General features: G+C 35.9%; 2 protein-coding genes across 2 annotated transcripts in view; both read right to left on the bottom strand.

Moving 5' to 3' along the window:
- Positions 1-15,476, bottom strand: part of LOC310916101 (sodium channel protein type 5 subunit alpha-like) — a 101,845-nt gene that overhangs the window by 54,328 nt on the left and 32,041 nt on the right. The gene's annotated exons all lie outside the window — the stretch shown is intronic.
- The window catches only part of LOC310915584 (sodium channel protein type 5 subunit alpha-like), a gene marked incomplete at its 5' end in the record, with an annotated part of 35,061 nt that continues 22,914 nt past the window's right edge, over positions 3,330-15,476 (bottom strand). Inside the window, 8 exons of the mRNA XM_083872564.1 lie at positions 3,330-5,302; positions 6,639-6,903; positions 7,700-7,800; positions 9,743-9,884; positions 10,798-10,851; positions 11,725-11,979; positions 12,119-12,256; positions 13,715-13,888. Coding sequence (XP_083728690.1) covers positions 4,158-5,302; positions 6,639-6,903; positions 7,700-7,800; positions 9,743-9,884; positions 10,798-10,851; positions 11,725-11,979; positions 12,119-12,256; positions 13,715-13,888 — 2,274 coding nt within the window. The 3' untranslated portion in view covers positions 3,330-4,157. The remainder of the gene's footprint in view (positions 5,303-6,638; positions 6,904-7,699; positions 7,801-9,742; positions 9,885-10,797; positions 10,852-11,724; positions 11,980-12,118; positions 12,257-13,714; positions 13,889-15,476) is intronic.

Genomic DNA, 15,476 nt, shown 5'->3' with positions numbered 1-15,476 from the left:
AATGCTCCTGCATAAACCCAACTCCTCTGGAAACTGGAGAGGAAACTTCAATTGCTCTCAGTCTGCCCAGAATTTGAACAGCTCTGCATTAGGAAAACGACTACCATTAAAATTAGCTTGGTCTGTCTTACCTAAACTCCATGAACCACAAAGCAGGTAACTGCAACATTTAACTGCAAGATTTGCCCAAACAGCTATATATTCCTGAGGAGTTGCCAAAACATCTCTATTGTTCTTTCAAAAGTCTCTGAAGATCAATAAAACCACTTACTAAGTTGATGCCTTCACATATTTTCCCTGGAACTGGCAGAGCAAAGAATCAAAGTTTGTGCCACCACATTCAGCTCTGTGCCTTCATCCAAATATAGTTAATGGATGAGGGTACTGAAGAAATTGCAAAAAGAAATCTGACATGATGTTTTAGAAGTCACAGAGGACTCATTTAGTTTCCATGGGTGGGCAGGTGAGAAATATCTTGTTAATTTGCCTGAGACTAGAAGTGCATGTCCAAAATTGTGTCAATTGATAGATTCCCAGGTTGTTGATTGAAGTGTCTATTTAGCCATAATATTTAAGTTTGAAGAGCATGTGTCTTGCTATTAGCTGGTGGTAGCTAATGAAAGCATTTAAACACAGTTCCTGCATCTTTGAAACTTTTATCATAAATATTGAATAGTTTGTTCTACTTGGTTCCAACACAACAGATCTGACCTCCACCACTTCTAGCCATAACCCTGACCTCTGCCTAAAGCTGCTCGAGTTGTTTGGTGTGCTCTTCTTATGGGAGTATTCACTCTAAACATGAATTATAAAAGCATATTGTGGGATGTCTTCCTGCACCACCTAAGTTGTGAGGATTTCTCATGTTGAGAGAGAATATTTAGCTCACTGATGGCTTTGGACAGTGACACTGCAGACAACACACTTGTCCAGCACAATAACCTCTGGTAGGGTCAGGGCTAAGATGAAATGATGAGATTCTCCTTCTGGTACCTTTCATAGAATCACAGAATGATTTGGGTTGAAAGGGACTTTAAAGATCATCCAGTTCCCACCTCCCTGCTATGGGCAAGGAACCTTCCACTAGAGGTTATTTCTTTTCAAATAACTTATTTGCACACGGAGTCTCTTTTGAGTCCCAAGGAAACAGTGGATAGTGCAAACATTGCAAGGTGAGCAGTAACTGAGGAACTCCAGAAAATAAAAGGACAATTTACACAAAACCTTTGGGGAGCCTGCTCTGAGGGATACAGTGCTACCACAAAAGTAGAAAAAAACTCCTATTTCCCAGGGGTCTGTTTCATTCTGTTTCTACACAAGAGCAGTGACATATGGAAATATAAACCAGAGATCTGCACCACCACTAAGGAGGCAATGCTGGCTTGTACTCTACTGCTGATCCTCAGAAATTCCCTGGAAAACTCCACATTCAGTGTTTCCTGACTGGAAGGATCCAGTATCCCTTTGTTTCTGCTGTTCTCTGATTTAAATATTGAACTCCACAGACAGAAAGGAATATTCTTCCTCTGTGTTCCAAGCATTCCTGAACTTCTCATGGAGTTCACATAAATCCAGGCAGTTTTACCTGGAGGAATTCACAGTTACAAGATTAACAGAATGGTTGAAAGCTGCCACCTGTTTACTGCTTTAACTCATCAGCATTTACAGACTTATTAAAAAAACTCTACATTGCTTCAGGAGCTGAACTGGCTTTTGGACAAATCCAGCAGGAAGAAGCTGCAACAGCTGGATAGAACTATTCTCCTTCCAACCCTGCAACAGCCTGAAAAGGCAATTTTAATGCTTAAACAATTAGTCAGACTTCTAAATTAGCCCTGTGGTGAATTCAGGTGGTTTTGTATGTTGCTGAGGTAACATAATCACTAAGGATGTGTTCAATGCCAGGTGTGGTTTTGTCCAAAATTTCTTCCCCTGCAATGGAAATAAAGTGTTTATCCTCAAAGTATTTCTAGATATGGACAGAGAACCTGGTATTGCATTCAAACAAATATTTTTTAATTACAAAGATCAGAGTGATTAATGTTTAAAATTCTCTTACATGGCTTTTCCAATCTTTCCTTTTTTTCCAATACGCAAGAACAAAGCAGTCTTACCTCTTCTCTTACCTCCTCTCTAAGAAACATTTCCTTTTGCAGTGCTATAGAGAAATGCTTGAACTACCCTTCTGTAAAGTCCAAGCACAGGAGAACTTTTTTTTTTTTTTTTTTTTTTTTTTTTTTTTTTTTTTTTTTTTTTTTTTCCAAAACCATTAAGGTCTATCAGACACCAGAACAGTCAGCAAACAAGCACTTACTGAGACCCATGGCTAACTGGAAGGCTCAGGACAGGAAAAAAGAGACTTGTGACACTATTCCCCTGAACAATTTAGAATTAATTTAGTACCTCTGTGCTGAAGTGTGAGAGTTTCACCTGTTTCACTGAAGACTGGCCACATCCTAAACCACAGTAAATGCTGCCATCTAATGGAGCCTGATCGTTCGAACAAAAGCTGCTGGTTCATTCCAGAGCTCATTCCAGCTCACACTGAATAAAATTTATAGTTTCACCTGACCAGCCTCACTGTGCTGCATGGAACAATCCAGGCTTGGCAGGAGACAGACCCACCTGGTGTCTCTGCATCCCACTGTCCAGGGCTGCTGACCCCTGAGTTCTCCTGAGAGCTCTGCAGACCTTTCTTAATGAAAAGAAGCTGGTTCTGAAAGTAATCATAGAATCATTGAGGTTGGAAAAGACCCCCAAGATCATCAAGTCCTCCCTTTCATTGAACACCTCCATGCCCACTAAGCCACAGCACCAAGTGCCACATCCACCCATTTTCTGAACACTTCCAAGGACGGGGACTCCACCACTTCCCTGGGGGAGCTGTTCCAATGTTTGATCATAATAAATGTAGTTCAAATTATACTGTATCTGAGCTCTTTAACTCTTAGCTTGTCTGTGCCTTTATTTGTGCTGAAAATAGCTTAGTTTTGACTGAATGTTCTATTTTAATAGTCTTTAACAAGGTAAATGACACTAAAATTTCATTACCTTATGTTCTTGATATTCTTGGCCTGAAAATGCTGAATCTTTTCAGACTACCTATGAATAGGAAAAAAAATTAAGTTTCCTTGTGTTAATAGGTAGCTACTTTGGGAAGATTATATTACTGTTGTTCTATTTCTCAGTAATAGATTATGTCTTGTAATAAATGAAATTGCCAATTCTTTTTAGAAAATAAACAAAAAGCATGTTAAGTACCTGAAGTCTTTATTACCAATCTAAACCAGTCATATTCCAAACTGAAAAAAAAGAACCCAGTAAAATATTATTACACATAATTCATACTTCTTTTTTTTCAGAATTAGTGAAATAAGTGCTTTCTCTAACTTTAATAAATGTTATCTTACAAGATACACCATGAACTTCTTTTCAGATTACTAAGTGCTTTCTAGAGATAAAGTATAATGATGCAATTTTATGTACAATTATTCTTTTCTGGCAACAATATCTCTTGCACAACATTCTTTGATTTTGACTATGATTATGACAATTTTCATACACTGAATGATACAAAGAACAAATTATGTACAACTTTCAGGCACAGGCAACTGTGGGTGGTCTGTTAAATCCTTTTAAGTGTTTGTGTAAAGACACCTCAAAAATTCCTAGGCATAAACAAATCCATTCAAAGACATTAGGAGGAGGAGGATGGTCTCAAAAACATCAAAATTAAAGGCTGATTATACTTAAGTGTCTTGAGTGAGCTCTTTTACAGAAGTGCAGGGCTTACTTAATTTGCTACAATAAAGCCTGTTTGGAAAAATTGGTTCTCCCTAAAGACATATACCTTATTCTAGATCTTTGTGTGTTTATAAATAAGTGCTTACAACTGATCTTTTACAGCCACAAAACAACCTCATCAACTCACCAGTAGATGAGGAAAAAAATTCCATGGTTTGATTTTCCTCTAATATTTATGACACAGTTGTTCAAATCTTAGTTGCTTTAAGGAGCATTTGCAAATCTGAACAATTACAATACTTGAAGGCTGCCATTATTATTTTAACTTAGAGTATTTGTGGGATCAAAATATGGTCTCCACCTGAAAATAAGTGGCATTGGTTTAATTGGAAATGCTGCAGCCAGGGGCAACCTCATGTGTCAAGCTTATTGCTGTCTGTCTCAGCAAAGCCACCATAAAAAAAAGGGAGGGATATGGAAGAAGCAGGACGTAATTTATCTGTCCTCCTACCATGATTTTCATTAAGCAGTGACTCAAGAAGACTCTGCTTGTCCTGTATTTCTCGCTCAAAGACAGCACTGTTATGTTTACAATTGTATAAAGACACACTTTCAATAGAACGTTGTCTCAAATACCTCCTGAAGGCCCTTTGAATAACAGCAGCTGACACTTCCTCTTGTTTTCTTCTAAGGGTAGAAGAAATTGGGCTGTAACAAGTTTTAGGTGGATTGTTAGCTGCAATCTTTTCTTCCATGTTTAATTCGAGATTCTCCAAATCTCCAGCTTCTCCCAAGACCCTTTTAGTGAAAGCCAGCAAGATATCCAAGCAGTGGATCTTATCTCCACTAACTATAGGGATGTCCATGGAGATGAGCTGGATTTTGTTGGGCTTTGGGATGCGCAAGGGCTCTGCCAGTGCATCTGCAAAGTCTGAAAGAGCAGAATAATCTATAAACTGCGTTGCCAGAGGGTCAAACCTTCCCCATGTCTCATAAAACATATCAAAGTCATCCTCACAAAGAGGATCTGTGCTCTCCTCAGTGGCAACACTGAAGTTCTCTAAAATGACAGCTATGTACATATTTACAACAATGAGAAATGATATAACGACATAGCTTACGAAATAAAAAATACCAAAGCCCTTATTTATGCAATTATTTTTCTCTGTCCCTGTTACATTTAATTGGGGAGCACATGTATCAGGTGCTTTTAGCACAGGGCTCAGAAGACCATCCCAGCCAGCTGATGTGGTGATTTGGAAGAGGCAGAGAATGCTGCCACAAAATGTTTGGAAGTTGAAAATGTTATCAATCCCACCCTCCCAGCGGAGACAGGCAAAGTTTGCCATGCCCACGATGGCATAAATGAACATAATCAAGAAAAGCAACAGGCCAATGTTGACCAGTGCAGGGAGAGACATCAGCAATGCAAAAAGAAGAGTTCTGATTCCTTTGGCTCTGCGAATAATTCTCAGGATTCGGCCAATTCGCGCCAAACGAAGAGTTCTCAGAACCGTAGGGGAGAAGAAAGATTGAAACACTTCAGAAACTCCAAGACCTTTGAAAGGAAAAAGAAAACGAAATGTTGTCAGATCAAGTTATTCAAGCAAATGTCTGTTTTGTTGTAGTCTGTGCTTTAGGTGTCGGAAGTAACACTGATCATATGCCACTGCTCTCAGCATAAACATCATCAATTCTTAAACTGCTGAGGTAAAAGCTTAGGTAAAGAAAGAAAATTGTAATATCTTTCAGTATTAAAGAGGCATCAAGATCTCTGTGTAGTTTGGAAGCTGGGTTCTTCCAAGTTTCCCTAATTTGGGGAGTGAATTTATGCATTCATTGCTCAAGTACCTAAAAAATCCTTTTAAATCCACTCAGGTTCTGTGCTGGAATCTCTGGGACTGTCTCTGAGCCACTCTCTGAGTGCTGTTTCTTCTGCAGGGCTAAGCCTAAATGTGAGACTTTGACTAATGCTTGGCACTCAAATGAGATTAGAGAAAAGCAAGAAAATATAGGAAAATTGTCTCTCAGCGTTTATCCCCCCTAACACCTCATTCTATGCCCTAGTGTCACAGTAATGACACAGTAGCAATGCAAATAATTACAAACAGAAGAGTTAAGAAGTCGTAATTTTTCTGGGTTGTACAAGAAGGCAGAAGGCTCCCATGCTTAGGCAAGAAGCAGAGAACTCAGAGCACTTTTTTCTTTCCTATCCTTTATTATATGATATGACCTGAGCCTGAGCAGGAAGAACAGACAAAATAAACTGGATGAGGAACTAGAGCTGTATATGACCCTTTGCAGAGTAAATGATCAGCATCTAGTCTTATTTAAAGAGCCAATAAATTATATAAGCCAGTTTAAATAATTATTTTCAGTCACAAATAGCGGTCCAGGTTTAGAAGGTCGTTGAGCAACCAAATTTTCCTGAGCTTTCTAAGTCTGCAACTGAGCTCTGCCTTCTTAAGAGGAAGTCCCAGAATATTTAATTAATCCCCATTTTTGATGCAAATGTATTTTTAACCTGAATTTTCTTTTACTGTGGAAACAACAGCTAATGTGACAACATGTAAATCGAAAGCATAAAACATTAGACAATAGGTTAAGTACAACAGCTTTAAAAAGATGTTACTGAATTAAATTAATATTTTGTTAATACCTCAATGAAAATGATACTTAAAAAGAATTTGGAAACGCCGTTTACCTTTTTGTACTCTGCAAAAATATGCAGGAAAAAAATAAATACATCCTTTTAAAAGGAATCACTTAGCAGATAGTTTGAAAAAGTACAATGGATCTGGAATTTTTTAATCAAACATATATATGTAGGTGGTTACTTCAGATTGGGTTTTGGCTTAATATTGGCATTACCTGATCTAATGATTCATACTTACTCACTATTGAAAGAACCACAACACTGAAATCAAATACGTTCCAGCCACTTCCAAAGTAGTAGTGCCTTAAGGCCAGCATTTTAATGACACATTCTGCAGTGAATACAGCCACAAAAAAATAGTTGATTTTATTAAGAACCTCCTTGGTGCCTTTCTGATTGTTTTCTGCCATCATAACAATCATATTTAGACAGATGAAAATCACAGTGATGATGTCAAAAGCTTTGTGAGATACGATGTCAAACAGCAATCCTAGGAATGCATTCTGTGGAGAGAATGAGAACTACTTAAATTCCACTTCTGAGACCCAGCCTGCATTCAAATATTAATCAGTAATTTCTGCTTAGAAAAGGAATTTCAGATAACATAAATTAAATTAAAAACAAGCTACTAGAAGCATTTTTAGGTGATTTCTTTAGACTCTCAAAGAAAACTCCCAGTACTTTCAGTATTTTCAGGCATCATGCAAGCAACTTGGCTTAGAAAAAAATATATAGCAGGAAAATATTCAGAGTACATTATGACTGCTCTTTTAATAGAAATACTTATTGAAGCAGATATATTAGGATAAGCAATTCTAATTAAAATGTCATAAGCAGGAAAAACTGAGTAGTTACTGTGCAAAGCCAGGCCTGGAGTTAAATTTAAGAAAATGTATGAAATAAAGCATAAGATTATTTAAAAGCAAATAACAGCCATGGGGCATGTACTGCTCTCTATTAATTCTCACCTGCAATAATCCAATCTAGTTGTAGAAGCAACATCATGCAACTTAAATAACCAAGATCATGTTATGAATATCAAATATTTAACATGAACTGGTTTAAAAAGTTTGTATATTTGAGAAGGTGAAAATAGGTAGCAAATCTCCTTAATTAATACCCTCGAAGACGACTGTATTGGATGGAATTTTTAAACAAAAGAGAGTAAAATCTAAATAATACATTGACTAAGGAAAATGAGGGGCTTTAATACAAAGTTTATTTCCCAATGCCTGGCTACTGAGTTTAAATATCATCATCTTTATATCCTCTATCATGTTCTTTTTAAGGTGGTCTCACCGATGGTTTTGGGATGGGTTTTTGGGGTTTCTTGGATCCAAGTTTCTTTAGGGCATTATAGTACTTTTTCTGTTCCTCAGTCAAAAATAGATCTTTTCCACCTAAGTAAAGAGAAAGAATATTGTTGTTCAGATGAAGTGAAATAAACACCAACAAATTATGTTAAAAACAGTAAGTTACAAGTTGTCACGAGTGGGACCTCAGAGAGCACAGAGACCAAATGTGTCTTCACCATTTCTGCTTTTCCCCTTGATCATTGATCTGATCTGGGTTGATCATGAAAGTCAAGGCCAGGCAGTGATCCCAAGTCAGTTCCTTCAAGTGTGAGAACCTTTCTGAAGTTTTGCAAATCTATTTCCTATTTTCAAAATTACATAAGATTCATCAAGAAGTAGAATATTTTATATTTTTGGGAGAGGTGGAAACAGAAGTACGTTGCTGGATTAGCAAGTAAATAGAGGGTGATGAATAAGCATTTTGAGACAAAATTCTATCGGGGGTTCCTGGCAATGAACCATTGTTACCATCCACACCACCTGTATTACTGAGCAATCACTTGGAACCCAGTAATCAGAAATCACCCATCATAAAAGCATTGAGTGATCAGCATTTTGTGCAACAAGCACATAACAATGTTCAATGAGGGATATGCCATTGGAATCACTCCAGCAAAGTCTCTGAAAATTCCACTTAACTTCACTACAGGGAATCTCCATGAAAAGCCCAAAGAAGCAGAAAAGAAAGGAAAGAGAGAAATGAAAAATAAAAAAAGAAAACAAAGAAAGTGTTACATCCATATAAACTTCTAGCAAATGTTCAAGCTTATAAACTACTTAATCTTTTTATCTATTTGAATTATTGTAACTGGGACTTCGTTATAAAAGGAAATTCTTACAGTGAAGTTGGACTGCTGTTCCTCCATCCCTACACATCCTTTCTCTGTCCAAATTCAGAGAACAGAAGAATATCTTGTGAGTTTTATTTCTATCTTACTCTATCAAAGGCAGTAATACTTCAACAGTTGATGTATAAATCAGACTATGGAAATAATAAATGATTCCAGTAGAGATTCTGTCTTCCAAATGGGAACCTTGAAATTGTAAACCTCCTGTTGGGGTCTGCTTTTCTGGTAATTTTTCAATGAGCAAGATGCTTATTTGTTGTAAGATTTCCAAGTGGATTAATTGACACAATTTCCCTCGGTATTCTGAATACTTTAAGCCCTCAAATGAGACAGGACAGAGCTCAAGAGATAAATAACCTTGGCACAAGGAAGATGAAACATTCCAGGGAAGGATGGCTGTTGCTTTTCTTTGCTGCATTTTCCATTCTAAAATTTTGCCTTCCATTTCTTACTGAATAACAAGAACAAGGAATATAAGAACTATGAGGAGAAAAGTGGAAGCAGTTCATTGCTTCATGGGCTTTAAGCAGCCTTTAAAGTTCTACAGCCTCCTCCTGGGGTCATGGCTTGGATCCCAATGCAGATTTTTTTTTAAACCACACTAAATAAATCTGTACATTTATTTTGTACACAAATGACTTTCTAAATTGTAGCTAGTTTTAGGAGAAGTTCTGATTGACAAGACATTTTCAAGGTTCTTTACCAGGAAAGCAGAGGTTACTCCTTCCATGACTGTTTCTTCCATGACTGATTACCCTGCTCACATTTGTGAGATGTTTACTCTCAGCAAAAGGGTTATTTTGCTGCCCAAAGCAAATCCTCAAAGGTGAAGAAAAGAATTCCACTCTCTTGTAGCAAAGTCTAGGTAACTGTTTTGACTTCTCATTTCTGAAGCTACTCACTCCTTCCTCCTCGTCCTCTACTTAGAACAAATTCAGGACTTAGCAGGAAAATAGAATTAACAGGTAAAAGCCTTGAAGAAGAGAAGAATCCTGCTTTCAAAACTTGGTTTGAAATGTTATTATTTTAGATTTATCTATACTTATTTCAAAATATTGCACCTCTAGATGTCGAACCAGCATACGTTAAATCAAATCAAATTAGGATTACAGGAAACCATGGATTAGCTCATGTAGTACTTATCTTTTTCCTTTGCTGGTTAAAATTGCTGATGACCACTCCAATGAAAAGGTTCAGCATGAAGAAAGATCCAAAAATAATGAAAACCACAAAGAAGGCATACATGCGAAAGCGTGCTTCAAACTGGGGCTGTTGATCGATCTGTTAAAAAAAAAAAAGTCAAATCAGAAAAATAATATTGGCAAAAATGAAATAATCTCAGCGTTGTCATTTCCAATTTATTATAGCAGATCTTTTTATTGTCGTGAGGGATAAATTATTTCTACACATTTAAACCTTTATCTAGATGTGCAAGCAGAACAAGCTCTATCTTGTTACTCTTTGTAAAGATAATAAAAAACAAAGCCAAATCCTTCTCTAGCCAAGTTTTTAGTAATAAATAAACAGTTCCAATCAAAAAGGACCCTGTGAATGCCCTTGATTACAAAAACAGCTCACATTAAACCTAACAAATGGTGAATTCCATCCTTTGGGATGCTATCCCAGGCAAGAAGCAATTTAAACCAGCCATACAAGGAACAATATTGTTATTTAGCACCTATTTAACTACAGTCAAGAGTACAATGATGGAATGATTGAGAAAAAATGCAAAGTCAACTAAATATAGAAAAGTTAAAACACACTCTGCTGTATGAGAGTGAGAAACAGGATGTGCAAATGGGGAGGAAATATAGAGGATATTAAACATAGGGAAGAAAATCTTCCCAAATAACTGATAAAACTGTAGGCTGTTTCAGTTCTACTGCACATCTTTAAAAATGAAGAAAATATGCTTCAGAGGCACAGTCACACTCTGTTTCCAAATCAGACTTGTATGTAATTTTATATTATCTTGCCCTCTTTTTGGGTGGTATCACTCTATTGTGACCAGTTTCTTTTATCTAAGTTTCAGGTACTTGGTACTCCAAGGATTATTGTTTCACTGTGTAGCTGAATGCACCCATCCACTTGTATTTTGACCTGATGTTGCAAACAAAGCTGAAAAATTAATTGTATGGATAGAAAAGGGAAGAAGGAAAGGGAGAAGAACTAAAATTTCATTTCAGTGACACACCTCACGTGAATCCACTGCTGCATACATAATATCCATCCAACCTTTAAAAGTTGCCTGAAAAAAAATGCATCATTTATTATAACTATGAAAAAAATAGCTATTGCTAATATAAATGTGTTAATAGTTGTGGAAAAAAATGAGAAGTGTGCTATAAAAAATAGGCATCAATTCTAAGATATGCTTAGAAGTATGATTCACTGGAGTTTAATACAGAGAAAAAAATATGCTAAAAAAGAAAACAGAATAAAAGCCATTATCTATGTCAAATGTGCTTTAATGCGAACTCTTGTGAAATTGAAATTTTTGTAAAAACAAAAGAACACTGAAAGTTTCAGCTGAACTAGTGAATATAACTTAAAAGGATAAAAACAGCAGACGGTTCCATCCTGCAATTTTTATCAATCATAGAACCTTTCGTAGGATCCAGAGCAAGAAAAGATACAGAGATAATAGAGACTTTTTAAAAATGCCTTTCTCTCCTTTGTTGTGGAATTAGGGAGCTCAGTAAATTAGCATCCCAAAACTTCAGGACTCTTACAACAAAAGAAGACATAGAATTCTAAATAAATTGGTCAATGAGGTTTTTATTTCTTATCTACTCTGAACTGGAGAAAATAAAAATAACTGTAAATACACCAACAGGCAGACTATTTCAGGCTTAGTTTGTTAATCAAAATTAAAACAGAATTGAAATTTAAAACAAAACTGAAAAGCTGTGAAAGAGTTCTTGATTTTAACAAAAGGCTGCATATGTCCAAGTGTTCTTTAGGAGGAAGTGAGCAGCTCATAGATAAGAAAAATATTCATGGAAGCTAAAAAATCCGCAGTTTCAGTGAGATAAACAGAAGCATAATGGTGTGCCTTGGTTGGGCTGCTCAACCCATCCCCTTAGGAAAACAAAAATGAGCATGTTTCTATAGAACTCACCACTTGGAGAAGAGCCAAGTATCCCATGCCAACATTGTCAAAATTTACAGCACTGTTTGTCCATGTCCCATTGTAGTATTGGCAATCACGGATGTCATTAATGAGATTAACACTTTCTTTTTTGAGTGTGCATTTCCAAAATCTGTTTCCAAGCCATTTTACTCCTAGAACATTAAAGAGGAGCCAAAAGACAACACAGACGAGCAGCACGTTGAAGATGGAGGGGATAGCTCCAAAGAGTGCATTCACAACAACCTGAATGAAATGGATGAGAAGAATTAATTATTTGCATTCAATAGATCAATTTACCCAGAAAGCCACTGATTTCTTTTCTTCTTCCATATCTATGGAAAATTCTCATCCATATAAACCCCCAGACCCTCAATATCTTTACCTTTATCCCTTCAAATCTTGACAAAGCTCGTAGAGGTCTCAGTGCTCTAAAAGTCCTGAGGGATTTCAGGCCGGTCCCAGAGGAACAAGGTGATGAATCTTCAGAAAAAGAAATTCGTCCCCAGGAAACAAAGGACAGCTGTATTCATTGAATTGGAACTGGGATCATTAAATGCCATACAAAACTTTATTTTATTTATATTAGTAGACAATCTTAAGATGAATGTTACAGTATATTTCGCCACTAAGTCAAAATTAAGAAAATACACATTCAAAGCTATCACAGTATAATTTTACTTCATTCTTTTCTAACATATGAAAAAAAAGGAATTAATTCTAATTTGATTTTTTTTAAAAACAGTTCACGTAATATTGTTTAATACTAGTATAACAATCAAATTGGTTACTATGATACTTCCATACACTACCAGACCAGAAAGATTTATTCAAATAAAATACTCCCATTTTCTACAGAGTTATTCTCAAAAGTGGACACAGGAATTTGTTATCATCAGTGAGGATAGGGAAGGGAAAACAACTTTTTCTTTTTTTAAGATATCTGGTTCATTTTAGATATTTCTAAGAGAGAAATTAATACATTAAAAATCATTTCAATAATTAGGTTCTTTCACTGTTCACTATTTGTCTCTTCCTTCCTATTTGAATTTGTTGCCTCATTGTTCAGCCATTGGATATTTCCATGCTTATCCTCTATTTTGGACTGCTATTTACATTACAAAACTGCAACTGCTCAAGAATTCTTTATAAATAGTCATAATACTGGATCTTTCTGTTGAAATTTCCTAAGACTTCACAATTTTCAATGCTGACTATCCTGAGCCTATCAAAAGCTTCTCTGATGTTACAAGTCAGCAGTTTAGACATCCTTATTTTAGAATATTTAACTTCAGAACAGTCCCAGTGTGGTGTTGACAAGAAAAATGTTTCATTTTTATACTGCAAGATTATAATATTTAATATTTTCTACATTCAGAGCAAGTATGTATGTATTGAACACTGTGTTTATCTCACTCTTAGTGATTCCAGCATTTCTCTTCAGGGCTGTGCAAAGCAAAAGGTACTTCCCTATCTTTAATTCCCTGGTAAATGATTTTTCCAACCATGCTTTTCAACTGTCTTTGCCATCTAAAATTCTTCTCCTTCAAGGAAGGAACTCTCTCTCTTTTTTTCTGTTTCTAAATGCCAAAATCACAAATTTGGTTTGGGTTGGAAGGAGCCTTTAAGATCATTTAGTCCAGAACTGTCAGTAGCTTCACATTTTCTACTGTCTTAATAATTTCATTTAAATTTTATTTCTGATCACTAATTGAACTCTCTCTCTACAATTGAAAATGTTTTTAGAGCCATCATGGTCCTCAGTAATGGTGATACCTAATAAAATTTTCTTCAGCAACTTCTTGATTATTGCTGACAATTTCCACTTAAAGTCCTAAAGCCTCTTTTGGATTGAAGGTTTTTCAGCTTTTGGAAACTGCCTTTAGCATTTGTATTAATTCACAATCTGAATTTGCAGGTAGTTCTCTAGATATAAAATATCAAAAATTAAAATGCATGACAAGATGAGTATAATACTTACACACACAATGATGAAGTCAAGCAAACACCAAGAATTTGTGAAATAACTGTGCAAACCAAAAGCCACCCATTTCAGAAGCATCTCCGTAAAAAAGGTGTAGGTAAATATCTTATCAGCATAATCTAAGATAGCTTTCACTTTTTGCCTCTTCTCCAGGTGAATATCTTCAAATGTCTGGAATTTCAGAATTCAGTTTTAAAACAGGTCAATAGTTTTATGGAAGACTATTTTTGAATTGCACAAGAATACACAGTTTAGCCTATTATAACCATTTCATATCAAATTAGGGACAACCACCACTTATTTTTATACTTAAAAGTAAAAACCTAAATTTTAAAATAAGTACAATCTCATTTTCATATTGATTGAGAAATCCCATCCTTTCAGGTTTTTATGTTCACACTTTAAAAAATGTCTGATGATGGTCAATTGTGGCTAAAAAATTTTGGCTTCCCAAGGTAGTTGATAATTTTGAAGGGGTCAGTCTATAATTCTTCACAAAAAAGCCTGAATTGAATACATTAATCAGTGTCTGTCGGGCTCTGACTTCCCAAATGCATCATCTTGAGTCATCCTGTATAGTTGTAATATAGACATGGAAAAATGTGACAAACGCCTCATCTGGAACTCCTCATTCCTCAATTTGCACATTTTTTCACCTCGACCTCAAGGTTTTAGGAAAATGCTTCACTGATTCCTGTCATTCACATCAATGTTTGCTCATGTTTAAAGTATTTGCTGGCTTTCTAATTTATTTTAATTTTTTTACATTGCCAATCTATTCCCAATTCCTTTCAACATCTTTCATTATTTCCTCACCGAGCCTTTGGCAATGTCTGTAATTTTCCTTTCATCCACTTCTCCCCTGCTTTTCTGAGCATTCTTTCCATGATCACCACCTCATTTGATTTCACATTACCACGGACACTCATTTAATTTCACACAAGCCATAGACATGTGTGGTGCTCTGGGGCTCATCCATATTCATTCAGAAAATTTTGTATCAGTAAACTTTATAAACAAGCAAAAAATCGGCAAGTCCCTTTTTGCAAGAGGACAAGTGTATCTTAGAAATGGGAAAGTTCTCAACACTGCAAAACATCTTTGAAGACAAGAAATTGTTACTGTTTTGTTATTTTGCACCGGGCTACCAACACACTTTTTGTTCAAGGGGACGTTAAGAACAGCTCAGTTTCCTTCCTTACTTCAGTTTGGTTCCCCATGAATACAGAGGAGCCCTCACTGGAATTCCAGGGAGTTCCCCTGGAAGTTTTGTCAGAACTTTAAACCAGACAGGGTTCAAGGAACAACCTGAATGTAACGTACACAGAACTGACTTTAGTTGGAAATTCTGACATCGACCACATAGATCACCTTCGGACTATTTGGTTAGGTTCCTTCTGCATTATATAATATTTTATTTAACAAGTTACTTTTAGTAGACAGCAAATATACTTTTAAATAAAATAATTCTTCCCTTATTCTTCAGGAGAAATGGACATGATCAGAGTAGCAATGAAACATCATCTCACCTATCGATTTACAGCCACCTTCATTTTTAGCTTCTGATCACAATGTTTGGATGACTTTCAATCTACATTTTTACTGAGTAGATAGTTTGCTTTACAAATTTAGAAGTGCTATATTATTTTTTTTAAGCTTTTCTAAGTAATTTCAGACTCTGGTTTAGCCTTATAATTAACACAAAAGTGTAAAGAGCTATGTTCACTGAAGAACTATGATTCCATATGTTTAAATCCAT

The sequence above is a fragment of the Zosterops lateralis genome, assembly GCF_965231275.1.
Source record: "Zosterops lateralis genome assembly, chromosome: 1".
Lineage (NCBI taxonomy): Eukaryota > Metazoa > Chordata > Aves > Passeriformes > Zosteropidae > Zosterops > Zosterops lateralis.
Note: the sequence above shows the minus strand (reverse complement) of the source record. Positions and strands in the feature narration are given on the sequence as shown.